Below are 21,710 nucleotides of genomic sequence, written 5' to 3'. Positions count from 1 at the left end.
CGACAGCACGGTGGAATATTTTCTGTGTATCTGCATCTGTTTGTAGCCTCGGTAGTCTAGCATAAGTTCACTAGACTGCCATCCCAGAGGTTGTGGATTCGAATCCCACATAAAGCACGGTTCTCGCACTTTTCCAAATTTACCTACTTTCCCCGTTTCTAAAAACAAGAAAAAAAATCTCACTTTTCGAACCCAAAAACTTATCCTTTCCACCCTTACTCCCGCACAATAGTCAGCGCATTATTTGCATTGAGGCTGCTAAAACAAGAAAAAACAAAGAAAAAGACACAGTCACACATTGCATCAGTGGCACCAGCAAGAGGAAGCGAGCGACCACGGTAATAGCGCAGGCACACGAAATTTAGCGAAGTCCTCAACCATCTGTGCCAATCTTCTACCAGAAAAATGTAAAACATAGATGCAGTAAGAAGGCGTTGCCCCATGCAGTAAGAAGGCGTTGCTCCTAAGCAACGACAGGTGAGCATTCCCACTACTTAGGGCTGGTAACGGCAGACTGGCTAATCACCTAACCTGTCAGAAATCAAAATAGATTAACAAAACCAACGCAAGCTGAGTCTTGTCGAGACCCTATGCTCCCAAGGAAACACAAAAAAAAATATGCTTCTGTGCAATACTTGAATTAGGCATGCAACGTTTTGGAAAACTCAATGAGTTCAACAGCTGTTTATATCGAGCCATAACCGCCGAAAAAATGTATCCCACAAACTCGAAATTTTACAGGGGAAGGTTTTTTTTAAATTAAATCAGTTTGAATTAAGCCATTATTTTAAAATTTATAATGTAAATATTTTTTTGTGTAATACATTTAATTTTAATAATTTTAAATAGATATTTGCATCATAAGGGTTGTTTTTGTGGGATACATTTTTTTTGCTTTCCTTCTGGCAACCTATTATTAAAAAAGTGTGTGGGTTACACAAAAATTTATTTTAAGGAAGTGACTTCCCCTTTTTTTTATTTAATTTTTTTACTTAGTCCTTAAAATTAAATTACATCTGATTTAAAAATTTGAATTAAGTAGGTCCCTCACAAACTATTTCGGAGTTTCGTCTGGATTGTGGATTTGAATCTAGATCATAATTTATGGTTTCAGATTCATCAAAGTAGCCATATTTAAGAGTAATATTTGGAACATTTTTTTTCAATGTAACAGAGCGTAATTTTGTAAATTGAATTTTCACTGAATTTGGAAGTAACGCCTGTGAAATGTTTCCTCCTCGACTTCTTTTAAACTTTCCAAACCATTTAAATCAACGAAAGATTCATCTGAATCGCCATACGGTACCAGGGAGAGCTGTAAAAATATCTAATAATTGAAAACAAAAACATATTTTGCAAAAAAAAACAAATTCATACCTTCGACATATTGTTCTAAAGCTTTATCTTTAATTAAAGTCTCAAAAAATTTTGTTTTTTTTTTTATTTTTTCCCCTTGTGTTTCATTTATTTTAAAAGAGAATTTAATTGTATCCCACACAAGCGTTCAAAGAAAATGTAAACAAGTCACCATATGCATTTACATTAAAATTGTTTTTGTTATAAAATCATAACGGTTTAATCTATAGCCATGAAATTTTGACAGATGATGCAAATCATGTTGAACTATCGATTTCGAAAACAAAACAAAAATCGATTATGGTGATGGCTCGATACAGTAATGGCTCGATATGTAAATTGAGTGAATTTAATTCAGATTCAAAGGAACATAAAATCAATGGAACGGTCGATAGGTGGTGCAACAGCTACTGCTATCCAAGTAAAATACTTATTTTTGGCATCGACGCTTTTCGCCTGTTCAGACTTACAAGAAAATACTGGTGAGGAAGAAAGGCATGCAACTGCAATTTTTTCTTGACATTTTTTTTTCGCCTGCAATATAGCCAATCCCGTGTGACCAGAACTGGTTATAAGAACTGGAAAAGCATTAATCACGACCATGAAAACGCTAAGTGCCCAAATGATTTGATTATCGGAGACGTGCATAGAGGCTAGGCTTTCCAAAACGACTTCTGTTAAAAATGTAGGATCAAAAAACCACCAGAAACTTCAAAGTATTGGCTATGCGTATATCTGCTTTCTGGAACGAACTCACAGCTTCACAGTCTCAGAATTTTGCTGAAGATCTGTCAATGCCGCTAGGTTTGTAATCTGGCAATTTAGGAGGAGGAATTTGATCTGTATAGTCTTATAATAGGCCATAATTACGTGCGTAGGTTTGCTCGTAAAGTCTACCTAAATTTTTTTAATCTAACTTAATCCAACGTAAACTAACCTAACCCAGCATTTAATATATATTTATTTGGCAGTTGATTTTTCGTTGGTAAAGAAGCTTAGGATCGCCGCAATTTACTACTGCTAAAATATTAAAGAGGTAAATTATTTATTTCTATTTATTCCGATTCTTTACAGAGATCAATACTCGGTACTCTTAAATAACTACAAAAACAACAATGAGTAGAAGAGAGAGACTATTTCATGAATGGTTCAATCTGTTCGCACTGATCTGGATGATCATCGCAGACATCTGTTTCAATGGTAAGCCATGCATGCATATATACACACGCACATATATATACACATATTTATACAAATACAGAAAAAAAGTAACTGTAAGTAGAATAGCGTAAGTTGAACAGCATAAAAATAAAATTTAAAAAAAAAAAATATTAAATGTGTTAATAGACTTTTAAAATGTATTTTTGAGCGACAAACACAAATTTTAACTGTCATCTGCACAAATACGTACATTAAATAAACCATTAGCGTGTGCTGCTTACTTTTTTAATGTGCGCAGATTTTTTAAATCGCGCGTTTTGCAAATGGCTGGATTTATTTATTTTTATGCCATTAAATTTCCAAATATCGCAATTTATTAAATGCGTTACTCAGTAAACGTAAACACAAGTGAAAATTTGTATTTTACTACTTTGCTCGCTGTGAAGAAAAAACTTTTTTTTAAATATTTAAATACGAAAAAATTGAGTTGTGAAACATTAGCAGAACTACGATAAATAATCGACAGTGAGAGTGCGACAATAATTTAACGCATTGCAGTGCGCCAGCACTAGCAATAACAACAGCTGCAACTACAAAAATATCCTGCAATACTGTAACGAAATCTCGAAATACGTACATTAGGGCGGTCCACCGGTCACCGGAATTAGTGAAAAACTTACAAACTTTGATTACTTCGAGTTTAAAGTAAAGTTTAAAATCGGCTACACAATTAAAACTGCACTGTTCTACAAGTTTTACGCAAATCCGAGGAGTTTAAATTTACTTTGGCTGACGTGGGTTAAAGTATTCAACGAATGTTGGTGGTGCGTAAAGATTTTTGTGCAGTTAAAAGATGTTCTATATATCAATTTCATTTTTAATTACTGTCACTAATGTTTTGAGGGAACAAAAATAGATTAATGACAAAGTTTCTAATTAACTAAAAAATTAGTTAGAATGAGGGAAGTGATTCAATTATTCTTAAAATTTAGTAGTAAAGGGTGATTTTTTAGCTATTATTTTTTTAAACAATTGGTTTGAACAGCTGACGAACGTTTCGTGTTTTGTTTCACTGTCAAACCTCTTCAGTTTCCTCTATAATTTAACCATGAATCGTCTTACAAACGAACAACGCTTGGAAATCATTGATATTTATTATAAAAAGAAAGAAAGAAAGTTTAAAGTCGAAAAATTGTGTTCAGCGACGAAGTTCATTTTTGGATCAGTGGGTACGTAAATAAGCATAATTGTCGATTTTGGAGTGAAGATCAGCCAGAAGAATTCCAAGAGCTACCAATGTATCCAGAAGAGGTCACAGTTTGGTACGGTTTATGGGCTGGAGGTATCATTGGACCCTACTTCTTCAAAGATGCTGCGAATCGTAACGTAACTGTGAATGGTGAGCCAAAATGCCCAAAATGCAAGAGCTTGACTTGCATGATACGTGATTTCAGCAAGACGCGTAACAATAGACTTGTTGAGAGGCGAGGTCGATCAACATTTTATTTCACGTTCGGGCGATATAACGCCTTTAGATTATTTTTTGTGGGGCTATGTTAAAGCTCATGTCTATTCAGACAAGCCTGCTTCAACTAACGCATTGGAAGACAACATTAAAGCATTTGTATGTAAGATACCGGCCGAAACATTGGAAAGAGTATGCCAAAATTGGACTAAGCGGATGGACCATTTGAAGCGCAGTCGCGTTCAACATTTGCATGAAATAATCTTCAAACGTTAAATTATATGGACCGTACTATCGATTTAAATAAAAATTCCATGCATTTTTCTGAATTTTACGTGTGTTTTTTTTTTTAACTTTCCTATAGCTCTTAAAAAATCATCAATTTTAATATAAGAAAATGCCATGTATTTTTCATACACAACCTGGTAAATGAATTGATAACCAAAATGAATGTACACAAAAAGAAAAAAAAACAAACAGAAACATTACAAAAAAAAAAAGTTTTAAATGCTTTATTTATTATTATACTCCATCAGTATTAAACTGAAAAAATTAAAAAATGTAATAATTTGAAAATTTATTCTGTCTAGAAAATTTTTTTGTGCGTTTTTTAAAACGAAACATTTTCGGTTCTTTTTAACTGTTTATGTAAAAAATGCCAATTATTTTTCATATGCCACCTGGTAAATGCGTTGACCATAAAAATGAATCCACACCAAAAAAAACACAAAATATTAAAATATGGTTTATTTATTATTACACGCCATAAGTGATAAATTGAACAAGTTTTAGAAATAGAATTAATAATTTTGAAATTCATTCAACGCTGAAAATTTTGCAATGCATTTTTGAAATATTTTCTGTTCCTTTTTAATATTATTTTCCTAAGTTTTAATATATCGGCCAGTCCATAAGTTCGTGCGTATTTTACCCATAATTTCACTTTTGTACGATTTTTGCATACAAAAAATTATTCGCGGAATATAACGGAACACATAATTTCACTTTTGTACGATTTTTGCATACAAAAAATTATTCGCGGAATATAACGGAACTATTTATATTTTCTTTGATATATTGTGCATTCAGCAAGTGATTTTAATCGCGGATAGAAGCACTTGATGTTCAAAAATAAAATGGAATCTTCGAACGCGTATAAGAGGCATATTTTGTATTTTTTTTTATAAAAGTGGTAAAAATGCAACAACTGCTGCTGCAGAAATAAACACTGTTCACGGAGAGGATACCGTGAGTATAAGGATTGCGCAAAAGTGGTTTTCAAAATTCCGAAGTGGTAACTGCGACGTGGAGGATGCCCTGCGCGCTGGCCGTCCTGCAGTCTTTAACTCCGACGCCTTGCTCGAACTCGTGTAAGCTGAGCCGAATTTGACAGTCGATATGATAGCTCAGAGGTTAAATTCATCGCGTGAAACAGTTCACAGTCCCCCGGTTCAGTTGGGAAAGATTTCAAAGCTGGGAAAATGGGTTCTGCATAGACTTTCCGTCGCCAACCTTCAGCAGAGAGTGAATGTGTGTTCTCAGGTGCTGCAATGGCTTGAAAATGAAAGTTTTTTGAACCGTATCGTTACTGGTGATGAAAAATGGGTCCTTTACAATAATCCTGTTCGCAAACGCCAATGGGTAGATAAGGATGAAACACCAGAAGATGGCCTTCAACCCAAGAAAATTCTCCTATCTATTTGGTGGAATATGACCGGTATTGTTTATTATGAACTTCTGGAACCAAACCAGACGATAACTGCTGATTATTATTCCCATCAGCTATAAAACCTGAATGAGGCACTTAAAAATAATCGACCGTGTTAAGTGAATAAACGCAAAGTTTTGTTTCACCACGATAACGCAAGAACTCATACCGCAAGGCAAACATTAGGCAAGCTGAACGAGCTCGGATGGGAGCTAATGCCGCACCCACCATACTCTCCGGATATTGCACCTTGTGATGATCACCTTTTCCGTGAACTTCAATCCCATATGAGTAACAAGAACTACTCCTCAAAAGAAGCTATAAAAGGAATATTGGCTCCACGGACAAAAAATTGTTTGAGGAGTGAATTAAAAATTTGAAGGAAAATATATTATTGATTAATAAATACTTTAAACATCTTTTTTATTACTTCTAAACCACCTTTAAAAAACGCACGAACTTAAGGAACCTGATAAAAAAATGTCACATATTTTTCTTATGCCACCTGGTAAATGGGTTGAACACGAAAACAAGTTTACAAAAAAAAACTAAAAATATTGAAAAAATGCTTTACATATACTCCATATACTCCAGAAAAAGTAAGCTGGGAAAGTTAATAATTTTGATTTTTTAAAAAACATTTAATAATTTTGATTTTATGAAATTTTGATATAAAGTTTTTGAAAGTGAAGTATTTTCGGTTCTTGTTAAAATTTTAATATTTATGTTTTTTTTTTAATGTTTAAAATACCAAATACATTTTTTTTATTTGTTTGTTAAAAATATATTTAACGCTTCTATATATCTTTTTTTTTAATTTTCAATATACTTCGTAGGCAGTTTTTACTTTTTCCTGCAAAATTTTTATGGAAAACAATTTTTAGCGACATTTTTGAGAAACAATCCCCTCTCTCAGTTTCTTTTTTCTTATTTTCTTATTAAAAGTTAAGGCCATGCTCTCTGAAAGTTTCACGGCGCGATTCTAAAAACTTTTCGAGTTATAATCGAGTACGTACAGCGCACCTGTACTCGCATTACGTCAAATCGTTTCCTTTGTCACTGCTGAGATGCTTATCAACGCTCTTCAATTTATGCTTTCATAGAATATTTTAAAGATTTGTTTTGCTTACAAAATGTGAGTTCCCTGGCCCGCCTGTTGAGGAAAAGTCAATTGCGCCTATACGCGCGTTGCCTTTTAACAAATATTATGCTCCCCGTAATGAAAATACAGTGAAATATTAATGAAAAAGTCCAATACACTTCTGCATTCGCTTGAACCAATTTTCAGAGCACCTTTGCCACTCACAAGTAGATGCCTCCAAAACAATCTGTTAAAAGCCTCTTCAGGTGTTGCACAATGGTGAATTCGCATTATTCCCATATTCGGGAACAAAAATAAATTATTAAATGTCAAATCAGGCTTGTAAGGCGGATGACCCATTAATTCGATCTTTTGAGTTCTCAAAAGCTCTCTTGTGTGAACCGATGAGTGAGAGTTCCAATTTTCTTAATGAAGGATGATTCGTCTTCAACTGTTGGCCATCCGTAATTCTCCACAAACTTCTGACAAAGAACTGTTTGCGTACCACTCGAAAGTGGCTGTTTTAAAGTTTTCTTATGGCACAGTTGCAACATGATCAGATTTTACAAAAAAAAAACACAGGCGACCATTTGCCTTGCCGCAAATAACTTTTGTTGGAAAAAGTTTGTCTTGGAACTCCCATACTATCGATCGCTGTTTTGTTTCCAGCTCATACGCATAAATCTAAAATGTGATAAACGATCTTTAAACCGCAGAGCCTGACTTTCTTCAACATTTCTTTACACCAATAGACACGAATCCGAGTCCCTTTTTGACGGCCATGATGAAACTCATTATTCGAGCATTTCACGCATTGATCAACGCATTCATGTCTGGATAATCCATGTCAAATAGTGGAATAAATCATCGCACGAAAATTTTCCCGAGTTGATTCTATTTCTTGGGCGACCTGAATTTGTCAACTCACTGAAAAAAAAACGCCAAATAATATACACAAAATCACAAAGAGATTTGACAATTTGTTTAATCGACGTTCGGTGTTGCCGGTTATGAAGCTTACCAAACTGATAACGCCATATAAAACTCTTAAGTGAAAACAATAAAAAATAAAATATTAAAAGCCAAACTCTTTGATAAAAACAAAGAATTACTGCTCATCACATGCAGTGATGCATTGGCCCAAATTGTAAAAGGCAACTTATACTTAGCAGCCAGTTCATTCAAGAAATTGATATGGATACTTTCGAGGTTGTTCAATAAGTTTTGACCGTTCGATCAGAAAAAACACAATTTTATGGTTTGAAATATACTTTATTATTCAGTATAGTCTCCCTGGACATCAATGCTCTTGTTCCAACGAGATTCCAATTTATGAATTCCATCCCTGAAGTGAGAATCTGGAGGGGCTGCAAAATCCGCTTCTTGTTATGACCTCATCATTTGATAAAAAACACCTTCCACGCATGAATTTTTTTTAGGATATGGAAACAAATGAAAGTCGCTAGGGGACAAATACGGTGCAATTCGAACTTTAATTCATGGATTTTAGCCATTGTCAAAATGCTCTTGTGACTCGGTTCTTTGTTCTGATGAAAAAGATTTTCTTTCTTTCGCTGAGTGTTTTTTCATGAATTTTTTCCTTCAGCTGGTCTAAAGGGTTACAATAATATTCAGAATTTATTGTTTTACTAGTCTGTAAAATTCCTTTCGCATCCCAAAAAACTGATGCCACCACCTCCTTGGCCGATTTCTATACACGACTCCACCACTCTTTAGCCTCTTGTTTCGATTCAGGATCATGGTGTTAGATCCAAGTCACATCCTTAGTAATGAATTGACGCACAAAATCCATTTTATCCTTTCAGAAGTGCTCTAAATGTTGCTGAGAAAGTCGCATTCGAATGTGTTTTTGTTCCATTGTTAACGAACGCGGCACCCGTTGTGCACACAGCTTTCTGAAACCCAAAATCTTCAGTAAAAATATTGCTTACACTGGACAATGAGAGACCTCAGGCTCTTACTAAACCTTTTTCAGTCGATCGACTTTTTTCCAATACGATATCCAGTATTCCCATTACTTTTGCGTATAATTTTTGCGCAAATGATGTTAAATTTTTTTATGGTCGATTTTTAGCTCTTGCGCGATACTATGACTACTATCGGTCCACTTCAATTATTTTTGTGATTTTGTTAACATTTTCTTCAACATTACAAATGTGTGAACGGAATCGACGAAAAATTGCACGTAATTATATGTTACAGTATCGGAACCATTAGCACAATTTATAATTTCAGCGGTCTGGTTCGCATTTTCGCCTTTAACAAAGAAAAACTATAAATTGTAATTCACTGTAAGTCACAACTGAATTTTTAGTGTAACACGACGGCTTGAATAACGAGCATAAACTTAGAATTCTTTGATCAATAATTTGCGACATATCGATCACTACAGCCATTTACCGATGAAATAATGGATTTATTTTCCCCCCAACCAATAAAAAGATAAGAGCCGTCAAGTGTTAAACGAGTTTCAAACTTGAAACAAAAGAGTGCCTTAAAAAAGGTTTTGCGAAAATACTTTTCGGTTACGATTGCCAGCAATTCAGATCGTGACAAAAAAGTTACTCACTTATGTTATAAAGCAAAGGCTGATTAGAAGAGTATGAGAATACGTCTGAAATGGCTCATGATCTCACACCAATTCAGTAACAAATCCGACTTGAAAAAGCGAGGGAGTTGCTTCGCTTGGCCGAAAGCGGTCAATTTCCGAGCATTGTATTTTCTGAAGAGAAAATTTTTCAAATTGAGCAATTCATAAACTCCCAAATCGATAGGGATTATTTGACCGACCGTTCATACGAGTATTTGAGTCATCGATTGGCCACCAGAAGGTAGCACCCGCCACAAGTAATGGGTTGGGCCGCTGTAACCGCAAACGGGCGCTCTCCAATCGTTTCAGCGAGCCAGGCGTCAAGGTAAATGCGAAATATTATCGGGAAAGTATGGTATTCTGGAGGTTGCTTTGAAGTCGTGGCCAGACAAACATTTCGGTGGCTTCATAACGTCCACACAATGGCTCTCAAATTCACCAGACGTGAATCCGATGGATCATTCTGTTCGGGCGATTTTGGAGAGAGAGAGAGGTCCGAACTAAAAGATTCACCAATCGCGAGGCGCTGAAAAAAGCCTTATCTGAGAGTCGGCCAAAATACCTACAAGTCTCATTCGTGTAGCTTGGGACTCGTTTTTGGGCCATCTTAAGGCCATAGTCAAGGCATAAGTTGATAATATCGAGCAAAAGTAAATTGATTCTTAACTTTGTATTATTTTTACACATTTTTTACTTTGAATTGAATAAAAGTAAATTACCAAACTAAATTTCGTTCTTTATTTATTTATTATTCTTATTTAGTCTAAGAACACAAACATCTATAGACTAATTGTACCTAAAAAATAGAATACAAATATTATTTCCAAGAGAAATGAGCGGTCAATACTGTCGTTGGGACCTTCCTGCCTCCAAAGGCTTTAAGTTAACCAAAAGCAGATAAGACTGATAGGTGAGAATTGGCACAGCAAAACTCAATGAACCTAGAGCGTATTTAAAAAAAAGTGTGTGCTATTTAATTCTGTTTATTTGGATTAATAACTTGGTCTTCAAGTGGAAGTAGCGTATTCCGAATTGGATCAAAGGAAAATAAAAGTTACTCGAAAGAGCTTTAACTTCCTCCAAACTTTGCAACAAAGAATGAGAAGTATTGTAAGACGTCGGCAAGATATTGCGAGTCTTCGAATACGGGACTTCAAAGCACTTTTTTAAGCATAAAGGCAGCATAGAAGTAACACACAATAGTTCCATAACGTCAATGCCATTTTGAAGCGCATGTGCTTTAGCTGGTTTCGAAATTTTGGAAAAATTTGTTTAAATCATCAGCATAAATCAAAAATTTCGCGAAACAAAATCAGCTAGTTATATCATTATCCCTTGAGGAGCGCCAGAAGGGGCAAAGAAAGATTCGGAAGAAATGCCTTGAATTGTTACAAAGCAATTTCTTTTATATAAGTATGACTGAATCCAATTTAGAGCTTAAAAGTGTTCATAGTCAGATGTTAGGAGGGATTCCGAAAAAGATATTTAAGCAGGGCTGCCAAGTGGGGAGGGCAAAGAAAGTCATAAAACATATCGTTTGCAGTTTTTTTCTAAATAAAATAAAATAAACTGTTAATATAGGGTTATTCAATAGGTGCGCTTCAACTTTTTTCTGATAGGGAGGGCGAACGACGCAATATTTTTTATTTTTCGCTTGTCATTTGTAAACTTCATTAGTATACATTTCATCATGGAACGCTACACACTTGAGCAACGATTGCAAATCGTGCAAATTTTTTATGAAAATAATCGTTCTGTTGCTGCTACTTTAAGAGCATTACGGCCATTTTACAGTCCATTTAACAAGCCATCCCGTTTTGGGGTTATGTGAAGTCATTGGTCTACAGTAACAAGCCGGCGACGATTTGTGAGCTCAGAGCCCATATTGAACGCGAAATTGCTGGAATTTCGGCCGATTTATGGAAAAGAGTGGTCGAAAATTGGGTTCAACGATTGGACTTCGTAAAACGTGCACGCGGTGGTCATGCAAAAGAAATCGAATTTCATACTTAAATCTATATATGTTCAAACTCGATAATAAAAAAAAAATTAGTTAAAAAAGTCAAACCGTTTGTGTTTTATTCAAAAAGTTCAAAAGTTGAAGCGCTCTTACTGAAAAACCCATTATTAGTTATAAAAGGTGACTCAAAAGTAATCACCTTATCGGAATATACATATATAATATATAATTTTGCAAATGACGTCGTATGTCAATCAAATTTCAGACTTGTGAACGAGGCAGCTGCAATATACCAATAGACAAGACAATCAATAGAGTGCGCAAAGGGCAAAATAAAAATTTCCTTTACTCTAAATAATTCTTTAGTTTTGTAAAAGTTAAAGTTAAAGTTTTGTGACTCATGAATATGAAATTGAAGCTGGTGTCCCTCAAGGCAGTGTACTAGGCCCAATTTTGTATTTAATTTATACTTCTGATCTGCCCGAGTGCGATAGTTTGACTATATCTACATTCGCTGACGACACCGCTGTGCTTAGTTCTCAAAATGATCCGTCTCTGGCATCTAGAGAGCTAAATAAATATCTCAGACTTTTAGAAAAGTGGCTGAAAAAATGGAGAATAAAAGTGAACGAAATAAAAAGTAAACATGTCACATTTTCGCTTAGAAGAGGAGACTGTCCCTCGGTTACCCTTAACAACGTATGCATACCACAGTCTGATCACGTCACATACCTTGGCGTTCACCTAGATAGGCGTTTAACATGGAGACGCCACATCGAGGCAAAGCGGCTTAATATGAGAATCAAAACTTCAAACCTTCACTGGCTAATTAATGAGCAATCAAGATTGAGCCTTGACTGTAAAGTCCTCTTGTACAAGGCAATTTTGAAACCAATTTGGACTTATGGAATCCAATTGTTCGTGAAAACTATCAGTTGAAATTGCAAGATCACCCGAACCCGTTCGCACGTCAACTCCTGAGTACGCAACATACGACCAGGCTTCGAAGAAATGACCTACCACCCCGATGAGTAGAGGGCCATTTGATAATTATTTATTGTAGAAAATGAGATAAAATAAAATTTTTCTTTTTAGTTCTAAGATTTGAATACTTATTGTGAGGCCTTTGAAAAGGGAAAAGGCAGATTCAATAAACAAATAAAAAGTTAAAAAAAAAAAAAAAAAAACGTTTTGTAAAAAAGTTATTCGAAAACAAAATTGGATGATTAATTTTTTGCCACCTTGAAAAAATTTATAAAATAAAATCAATTTTTTATTATTATTTTATTAGATATTAACTTTCCAGATTCAGGGTAAGATACGGAAAGGACCAAATGGAGAAGGATTGGCTTCATTTGGCATTTCTGACTGGCGTCGATTAGCACGAGAAAGAAACGATTTGCGTAATTTGTTGAACTCGGCCAGAGGATTAAAAATGGATGGAAAAGAAAGATCTATGTCTTTCCGTTACTAACGTTGATCCGCCCTAATGTACGCACATACATACATACCTTCGCATATGTATGAATGCCAATAACAACGGCAATCTCATCATTCCTGCCATTCCTGCTGCATTTGTTGTTGTTCTTACCAGCAATGCGGCAGTTAATTTAACTTTAATCACATGCCGGGTTATTTCATTTTTAATTGTTTTCTCTGGCTTTTTTCCCCCCTCACGGCAGTATTGCTGCTATAGTCAACATCCACAGCAAAATTTATCACCAATCGATAATCATAAAAATGCAATCATTTAAAGGAAGCAAGAAATAAAGAATTAAAATTGAGCGGTTGGAATGCGGGGGGAAATGTGAAGAATTTGCGAAATGCAACGTATGCAAAATTCAGTTAACGCCAATTGAAGTGCAATGCGCTGGGCGACAAATCTGGTGGCAGACAGTCGGGCTGACGGGCGGACATAAGCTGGCATGAAACAGGTGCTCGCTGTAGGTTATTGAGTTATAAAAATGTAATGAAGCGCGCACGACAGAGGCCTACTGGGTGATGGTATTGTCTCTTTTATTATTTACTGCGCAAAGGGATTATAAGGAGAACAGGTGCTTACTAGGGTACTGAGTTCAAAACCTCTTCGCGGCCTCAGATGCCGCACCGGCGTTCTTCTATGTACGCATCTCGAAAATGGGGGCAGAAATTTTAATTACGGTGAATTATTGATTAAAAAGTGCCAGTGAAATAAATTTTATAAAAATGTTGAGGGCAAAAGCTTGTGCAGGCAAACGGCTGAAGTGGCCGCAATCTCAATTTCTCTGATTTAAAAATATACATATAGGCCTTTCATTTTGGGGTATTAAAGCTATAAATTTAAAAAACTTCACAATTAGCGTATAAAAAAATAAAAATTGTGTGGCATTTATTCGGTTTTATGTTATGGTATGAGCTGTTACGTGGAATGCTTCATAGTGACGCTTCAATATTTTTATTGTGTGGAGTTTTCAAAGTCGAGTTGTTTTTGATGGGGTTTGCAGTATAGTGTCATACCCGAAGCCATACATGGATCATGTGGCTAGACATATGTTTGCTTGTGGTGCATAATCTACTTAGACACTTCATTACAGTCAACCAAAAATTATATCTCCAATGTAAAGGTTACGCTAGAATAGGAAGCTTTGCCTACTTCCATACACAAAAGTTCCGAAAAGTTGAGAGTCTTGCTACACAGCAGATTAATTTCGGGCATAACTTGGGTCCCGGGAAATCTCTCTGCTTGCTCCAAATGGCCAACATTTACTTCTAAAAGCATTTGTGGCAAGATTTACTTTGCTTAAAGAAAAAGCCGAACGCTGCTTCTCGTCTGAAACCCATTTTTTTATTTCATGCCATAAAGAAATACTGCATTGAATAAGGAACCAAATACCAACAGCTGTTTAGATATACCGAATCTATCATATGATGAAGTTTCTGATTATTTTTGATTGTTTTTCATTGTTGGTGGTTCTGAGCATTGAGAAGTCCTTAACTGGTCCCAATAAGAGTGCGAAAACATCTTTTATATCCCGACAACATCCACGAAATCTGAACGAATGTTCAGCAAAACTGGTATAATTATCAGCAATAGGCGGAGTTGTTGTCAGAAGAGCATAAGCTGTTATGTGTAGTATTTAAGTTCGCCTTTTAGTTTTTGTTTAATTTGAAAAGAAATAAAAGAAAGTCTTACAATGTTAACGATTCAGCTAATAGAATTAAAATTTTTCTTTTTAAACATCGGAAACATGAAAAGTTTGCTCTCCTGTGATATTACCATTCTTTTTTAGTGGTAAACTCCAATTTAAGACAAATTTCATTCAAATCAAATCACGTTTATTTTTTAGCCATTTTTTTAATGGGAACTATCAGAAGTCAGTGCCAGTGAACATTATTCACCATCCATCGCACCAATCCATTTCTAAGGTCAATTAGAATCGTCCTTCACTACTGCGCCAAAAATTTTTTATAGTAATGGCCAAATGTTAAACATTTTCCGGATTAACGTTTTTCTTAGAAAAATCAAGGTTTAACCCAAAATTCAAAAACAATTATATAATTTGTTAAATTTGTGTCAATATTTTGTACACTCCGTCAGAATTGCAAGGGACCTCCAGTTTGATATCAAATGAGGCCCCAGACAATCCAACTCTCTATCGTGCGATTTCTTTAATCTTAAACAGGTATTAGATAAGTTTGTATGAGCTACAGAACTGCACCGAGCTGGCCCAATCTTTCAAAAGAGCGTGCAAATGCTGGCGCATGCAGATGATATCGGCATCATCAGCAGCAACGCTATTAATTCCTTCCGGGCGCTGCTAGTTTCCTTTAACTCCAAGTGGAGCATAGAGCGTCATTTAGTTTGAGATCAAATACTACTCATTCTGATGACATCGGAGTCCAAAATGCATAGCCTTTCTCTAGCAAAGGCAGTACACTCACGGAAAAAATACTCAGTACTATTGGGTTCTTCTGAGCAATACAGGCAAACCGGGCTCTCAATGATTCCAATGGCGGTCATATGCTGACCCCATGCGATTGTATCCTATAATAATACCGACCATCAACCGAACGTCTTTTCTTCAAAGCTTTGGAAGAACTTTAGAAGAAAGTTCGACAGTTTTCTGTTCGGACTTGTCACAAAATACTTTGCAGTTCTTCAGCGTTCTAGACCGGAGCATCGCTCTTTATGTAAATTGCATTCATAATCGTTGATCCAATTCATGATTCCTATGGAACTGATTCCGATTATTGACTCTGGTCCCTGTGGGTCAACCGCTCATCCACAGTTGGCCAATTCATCGGCAATTTAGATGCCTTGAATACGGCAGTGTCCTGGAACCCATATAAGTACAAACTTATTCTGTCTTGCAATAGAATTAATTAAAATATTATGTCGGCCGCCGTAGCCGAATGGGTTGGTGCATGACTATCATTCATCAGAGAGAACGTAGGTTCGAACCTCGGCAGGCAATGGCAAACCTCCGAGTATATTTCTGTCATGAAAAAGCTCCTCATAAAAAATATCTGCCGTTCAGAGTCGGCTTGTAATGGAGGGACCTATTTGTGGAACAACGTCAAGACGCACACCACAAATAGGAGGAGGAGCTCGGCCAAACACCCAAAAAGGGTTTACGCGCCAGTTATACCTATATATATAATAGAACTAACCTTCTTCTTATATTCTTTAACAATCTTTGAGGTTTGCTTCTCCAGAGGTTATACGAGGTCTTCCAACTGCATGCCCTACTTGTTGGAAATGGGGTCCACCGTAACACTTGTTTGGCCTCATTGTCATGCTTATGCTTTCAAAGTGTGTAACCAATTCATTTCCATTTTCTTCTTCGCACGTTACAGGCAATCTCGACCTGACTAGTTACCCTAAGCAATTCGGAGTTGCTTATTTTTTGGAGCCAGAAGATTCTTAGTATGCGTTAGAGACAAAGGTTTATGAAAGTTTGTAGGCGTTTTTTGGTTTTGTGATTGCTACAGTAACTTTCCAAGTGGTACACCCATATAGCAAAACAGATTTAACGCACGCTTTGAATATCTTTAATTTTGTAGTTATGCCATAGAGACGCGAGAATACAGAACGTAGACTTCGCTTTGCATACTCCTTTCTCAACATCTATATCAGAGCCTCCACTAACTGCCAAAGAAGCAAAGCTTCTACACAGATAAAGAAGGAATAAAAAATGGATGTGCCCGTGGGTCAATCTTCGTCATCTTTCAGATCTATGCCTTTCTAGGAATAAACGAATTTCTAAATGAAATTTTCTCAAATCGAGCATTCAAATTAGCATTTGCACCCAAACGAGGATTAAACGTTGTATAAGGATGCCCTTTATCACATGCATTTCTGATATCTTCCTCTATAAATAGAAGTAGCGAATATACTAAGTTTTAGTGTAATCGGACAACGTTTACTTCTTTAGGCTACAGTTTTTATGGAAAGTTTATACTGTGCGTCAAAAAACGCCGTACAGGTTTTTTTTGTGCACAGACAAATCCTTGCCTAAAAAGACAATCGTTTTGGATATTCCTGCACTTCCCGATTAAGAAACGGAAGTTGCTCTTTTCTAGGCCACAAATGGCAAGATCTACGAGTCTACATCAGATTCATAGAAAATTAGGCCTGAAGCATCCATGCGATAGTAATCGATGCCATAATTCATATATTGTGTCGGGGAATAAGTTTTTATATTTCCTTTTATTACGATGGTGTGTTTGCTGTTTGGCAAAATGTAAATATTCATGCGCTAGAACTATTTCTGCTCTACAAAACTATGTTAATTGTATTTTTGAGTTATTTAATTTTTTATTATTATAGTTTTTAGGCTCTGAAATGGAACTCCCAGGAGACAAAAACCAATATTTTCGACATCTGCTCTTCTTTGCTTTTCATCGAGGTCAAAAAGCTGCCGACATTTACGACGTGCACGGAGAGGGTGTCATAGGCGAGGCTGCAACACGGAAACGGTTTGCAAAGTTAAACAATGGCGACTTTGACGTTGATGACACATCCCTCAGCGGAAGGTCTTCGGTATTCGATGAAGAACGCCAAATCACTTTTGAAGAAGAACAGTCGCCAAACCAGTCGTGAATTGGAGGAAGAATGAACTGCGCACATAAAACGATTCTCAATTACCTTCGTTCGGGATTTACCAAAAAATTGGGAGCCTGGGAGCCTCACGAGCTCAACGAAAAAAACAAAGAAAATCGGCTTCAAATTGCTTCTCAGCATCTTGCCCGCCATCGAGCAACACGCACCCGTAAAAAGTGCGGTTTGTACCGAATCGTCACGGGAGATGAGAAAAAGTGTATGTACATCAATAAGAAGCAAAGAAAGGAGTGGGTAGCTCCAGAAGAAACGCAACAGCTGAGAATCATCCACAGTCACGGAGGTATGGGGCACTGGGGAATGGTCAAACAGGATGCCGCTATCAATAATGAGCTCTATATCGCCCAGCTACACCACGTGCCGATTGAAAACACCTCCTCGACATAGGCAAGTCATAGTCTTTCACGCCAACGCCAGGCCCCATGTTGCATAAGTCGGCAAAGCCGCCGTCCAGCGTGTTCTCCGAATCTTGCACCCACCGATTCCCATATTTTCCGCCCCCAGTCAAACCATATGAAGGGCGTCATCTTCGATAGCAAAGAGGTCCTTAAAACTGGCTCAATATCTTCTTTGACACCAGACCAGGCGACTTTTGGCGGAACAGCATCAGCAAATTGGTCGAGAGGTGGGAAGAGGTTGTAAACAGCAACGGCGAATATATAATTGATTAACTGATTGATATAATTATTGTTTTTTGTTCAAATAAAGTCTTCGGTAAAAACGGTGCATATGGGACTTTAACAGCAAATAGGGATCTCATGAATACCTCAAACATAGCTTGTTTTATTCCATTTTGACCAGTTCTTATTGAGAAACCCCTACATGGACGGCTGCCTTGTTTTGGTGGAACGAAATGGGGGGCACTTAATGCGAATGCAAATTTACTTATGCAAATGTATGTGCATTTGTGTTGTGCTGGGTGTGCAGGGCTTGTAAGTGACAGCATCGGTGGTCAGGTGTCATACAGCGCCGCTCTCCATATTTTTTTACTTTTCTTTTAATAATTTCTCAATTGGTCCATTTTTCAAATATTCCATATTTTCACTTCAACAGCCCATTGACTTCAATACCCCTTTCAACTCTGTTCTCTATCTCTCTCATTCTCTCACTCTATCTCCTCTTATTGATATTTATTTCTGAAGCGTACTTCACATTTTATCACTCCGCGATTGACAGTCGAGTGTTTTAATAATGCCCCTTTTCCCCACGCTCTTACTAAGCCCCACTTACAGTCGCATGGTAGTCTTTTTTTTAATTTTCTGAATTTATTTTATTTGGTTTCATTTCGTTTTTTTTATTTTCATTTTCATTGCTGTATCGAAGTAATTAAGTTTTGTACGCCTGCGAGTAAAGTGGAAATCGCGCAATTGAATTGAATTTATATTGTGTTGCACATGCCGCACATGCCACATTCTCGACGTATCAGCGCACTTTGCCATAAAAGTCCATTGTTTTTTATGCATCGCTCCTGCGAAACGTAAGCGTGAAATTAACACATTAAATGTACAAGCAATTGCATTAACTCAGCGATACACGCACACACACACATACACACACACATACCACTAGACTGCCTTATGGCTGTCGCTGCTACTGTTATCATTAGCTGCATTTTGTTGTTTATTATTGTTATTACTGCTTTTTTTGTTGCCTTATTGCTTTAAATTTGCCAATAATGAGAACGGCCAATTTGTTAAAATGTGGCATGTGCCGCAATGTTGCAAGCGACATTTGCTTATTGCATAATGTGTTGCTTAATGAAGGAATCTGCATATTTTTATCACTCATTACTTGCAGCGAACGAGTTTTGTATGTACATGGGTGTGTGTGTGTGCGTGGCGCTCATCATAGCAATTTATACACTGCAAGTGACGAGTTAATCCTTTATTTGCACGTGTATGTGTGCAAGTACACATATAAGTTATTGTGTGCGAGCGATTAATGGCTGATAAGCTTTTATTTAAAATGTTTATTGTAGTGTACGCAATTTGCTTTTGCTTGTTTCCAACTTTGAAAGCATCGCATGTAGGTAAAAAGCGATGAAAACCAGTGATTGCTCGTGGAGAACATACAATTTTTTCCTCTATATTTACTACGTTTTTATTTTTGTAACTTACGTTTTATTTAATTACTTTTTAATAGTTTTGTAAAAGAAATGTATTTGGCAAAACCTGGTCTAATAATCTTGCATGCAAATAAAAGTCAGAGAAACCAACGAACATCAGCTTAATAATCTACTGATTAGCAAAAATTCTTAGTCACATTGGCATCTCCCTGCACCACATAACGATTTAAAATAGCGGCATCCATAAAAGACCAATTCTATTCACCCATATCTGGGGCCATCATTTTTGTAGGCAGCTTTTATGCTATAGGCTCGTCTTCTTGTGTCTCTATCTGTGTGGCTTCGCTTTGTTGCACTTTACCGAGGTCAATCTTTTTTTGTCGTAGTACCTTCTCTATATATATTTTTTCCGCATTCCAGCTGTCCTCGCGTTCGAGCATTTTACTTATTATGTTGCTCGGCGTGATGTCGCCAATCTGTTCCCTCAGAGTATCTCTTTCCGCGAGCCATCTGTCACAACTAAAAAACGTGTGTTCAGCGTCATCGTGACGTGTTTCTTCTTGGAGTCCCACGCATCTATTCGTTCGACGGGCATCTGCACGCGGATCACGAAAATTGCAGCGCCTGAGATAGTGCCGACTGAGGTAAGTCTGAGTGCCGCTGTTCGTTGCACAGCCTACAGTGCTTTGCGCTTGGCTTTGCAGTTTTGGCAATTCCCTATACTTCGCTGCCGTACAGGAGAATTGAGCTTGCGGCCGCCATAATAAGCTTTATTTTGCTCTGTGGTGGCCCATCGATGCTTGCCATTAATCTACTTAGCATACCCGTGACCTTTGCTGCTTCCGTAGCCACATGCCGTATCTGGGCCCAGAAAGTAAGCCTGCAGTCAAGTTGAATACCTAAGTATTTCACTGCTTTTTGGGTCACTAAGGACGTGTTGCCTATTTGATTGCTGACCTCGAGTGGCATGTGACCTCATGTCATAAGGATGACTTCGGTTTTATGTTTGGCTATAGGATCGGTTCCCCAATATTCAAATGCCCTTTTTGGCGAAAACTCTTACAAAATGAATGAGGAATGTACCAGCGTGTTATGTTCGGCAAGATCTAAATCCTAAATCCTTAATTTTGATCGCAAAAACTTGTGTGCCCACAGCTGCTAAAAGACGTTAGCATCGAACTAATTAGTCACTATTAGCCCAGCAGAAATATATGCACATTAAATGACGCTCCAAATAGCGCATACAAATGATCAACTTTTCCTTCAGACGCAACTTGGATATCCTCGCCTTCAAAGCTGAGGATATCACTTTTTCAACTTTGTTCCACCTACTACTGATTTGTTTTAGCGCTATCGGGATTATATTAGAATTTTTAGATATCACCGTCAGTGCCTACACTGCTCTTTCAACCTTTGTTACCGCTCTGAATAGGGAACAATGACTCGACTCATATAGATTTTTGTTCTCATTTTCACAACGTCAATAAAGAAGTTGAGAAGGAGATTCGTAAAACACAAACTTAACACGCCAGCTACTTCCCTGTGCTCAACTCTTAACGGACACTAAAAAAAACGCACTGCTATTCCGGCGCATACCAACTTGATCGCCTTAAGTTCCTAGAACAACTGTTAGATGACGCTGTAGCTCAATTGGTTTGAGTTCTGTTTTTTTTTGTTGGTTGCTACATCTGTGAATACCATTGGTTTTACTACAAAAAATTTATCGCCATTATTTAACCTTTGTAAAAGTTAAGCCGTCTTGAGTAAATCAAAAAATGGATTTGAATTTCCAATAATAAGTTTTTATTAAAAATGGATTTAATGGTGCGAAAACCGTAGGAATTTTCGGTAATTTTCTTTACGAGTGGCTTGAATACTTCAAAATAGATCATTCATTGAGGATGACGAATATAGTGGAAGGCCTTCGGCATTAAAAACTGATTAAAACATCAATAAAATGAAGGAAAAGTTGATCAATAATCGCAAATTCCCCGTCAGAGAGCTGGCAAAACACTTTGATATTTCTAATGCACCCACTGAGGACATTGGAGTTAATGATTTGCATTTGCGCCGTATTGTTCAAAAGTTTATCACAAAGGACCTGAATTTCATGCAAAACAGGGACCACTTTGATATCGCTAAGACATGATTTCCTAGGGTGAATCCGACCGCACAATTGATCAAACGCTTTATTACTGAAGAC

General features: G+C 36.8%; 1 protein-coding gene across 1 annotated transcript in view; it reads left to right on the top strand.

Annotated features, from left to right (window-relative positions):
• The first annotated feature begins 2,471 nt into the window (after nucleotides 1-2,471).
• LOC129237069 (uncharacterized) overlaps nucleotides 2,472-21,710 on the top strand; it is a 97,607-nt gene continuing 78,368 nt past the window's right edge. Inside the window, exon 1 of the mRNA XM_054871471.1 lies at nucleotides 2,472-2,556. Coding sequence (XP_054727446.1) covers nucleotides 2,472-2,556 — 85 coding nt within the window. The remainder of the gene's footprint in view (nucleotides 2,557-21,710) is intronic.

The sequence above is a fragment of the Anastrepha obliqua genome, chromosome 1, assembly GCF_027943255.1.
Source record: "Anastrepha obliqua isolate idAnaObli1 chromosome 1, idAnaObli1_1.0, whole genome shotgun sequence".
Classification (NCBI taxonomy): Eukaryota; Metazoa; Arthropoda; class Insecta; order Diptera; family Tephritidae; genus Anastrepha; species Anastrepha obliqua.
The sequence above is the reverse complement of the archived record's forward strand: the minus strand, read 5'-3'. Positions and strand labels throughout refer to the sequence as shown.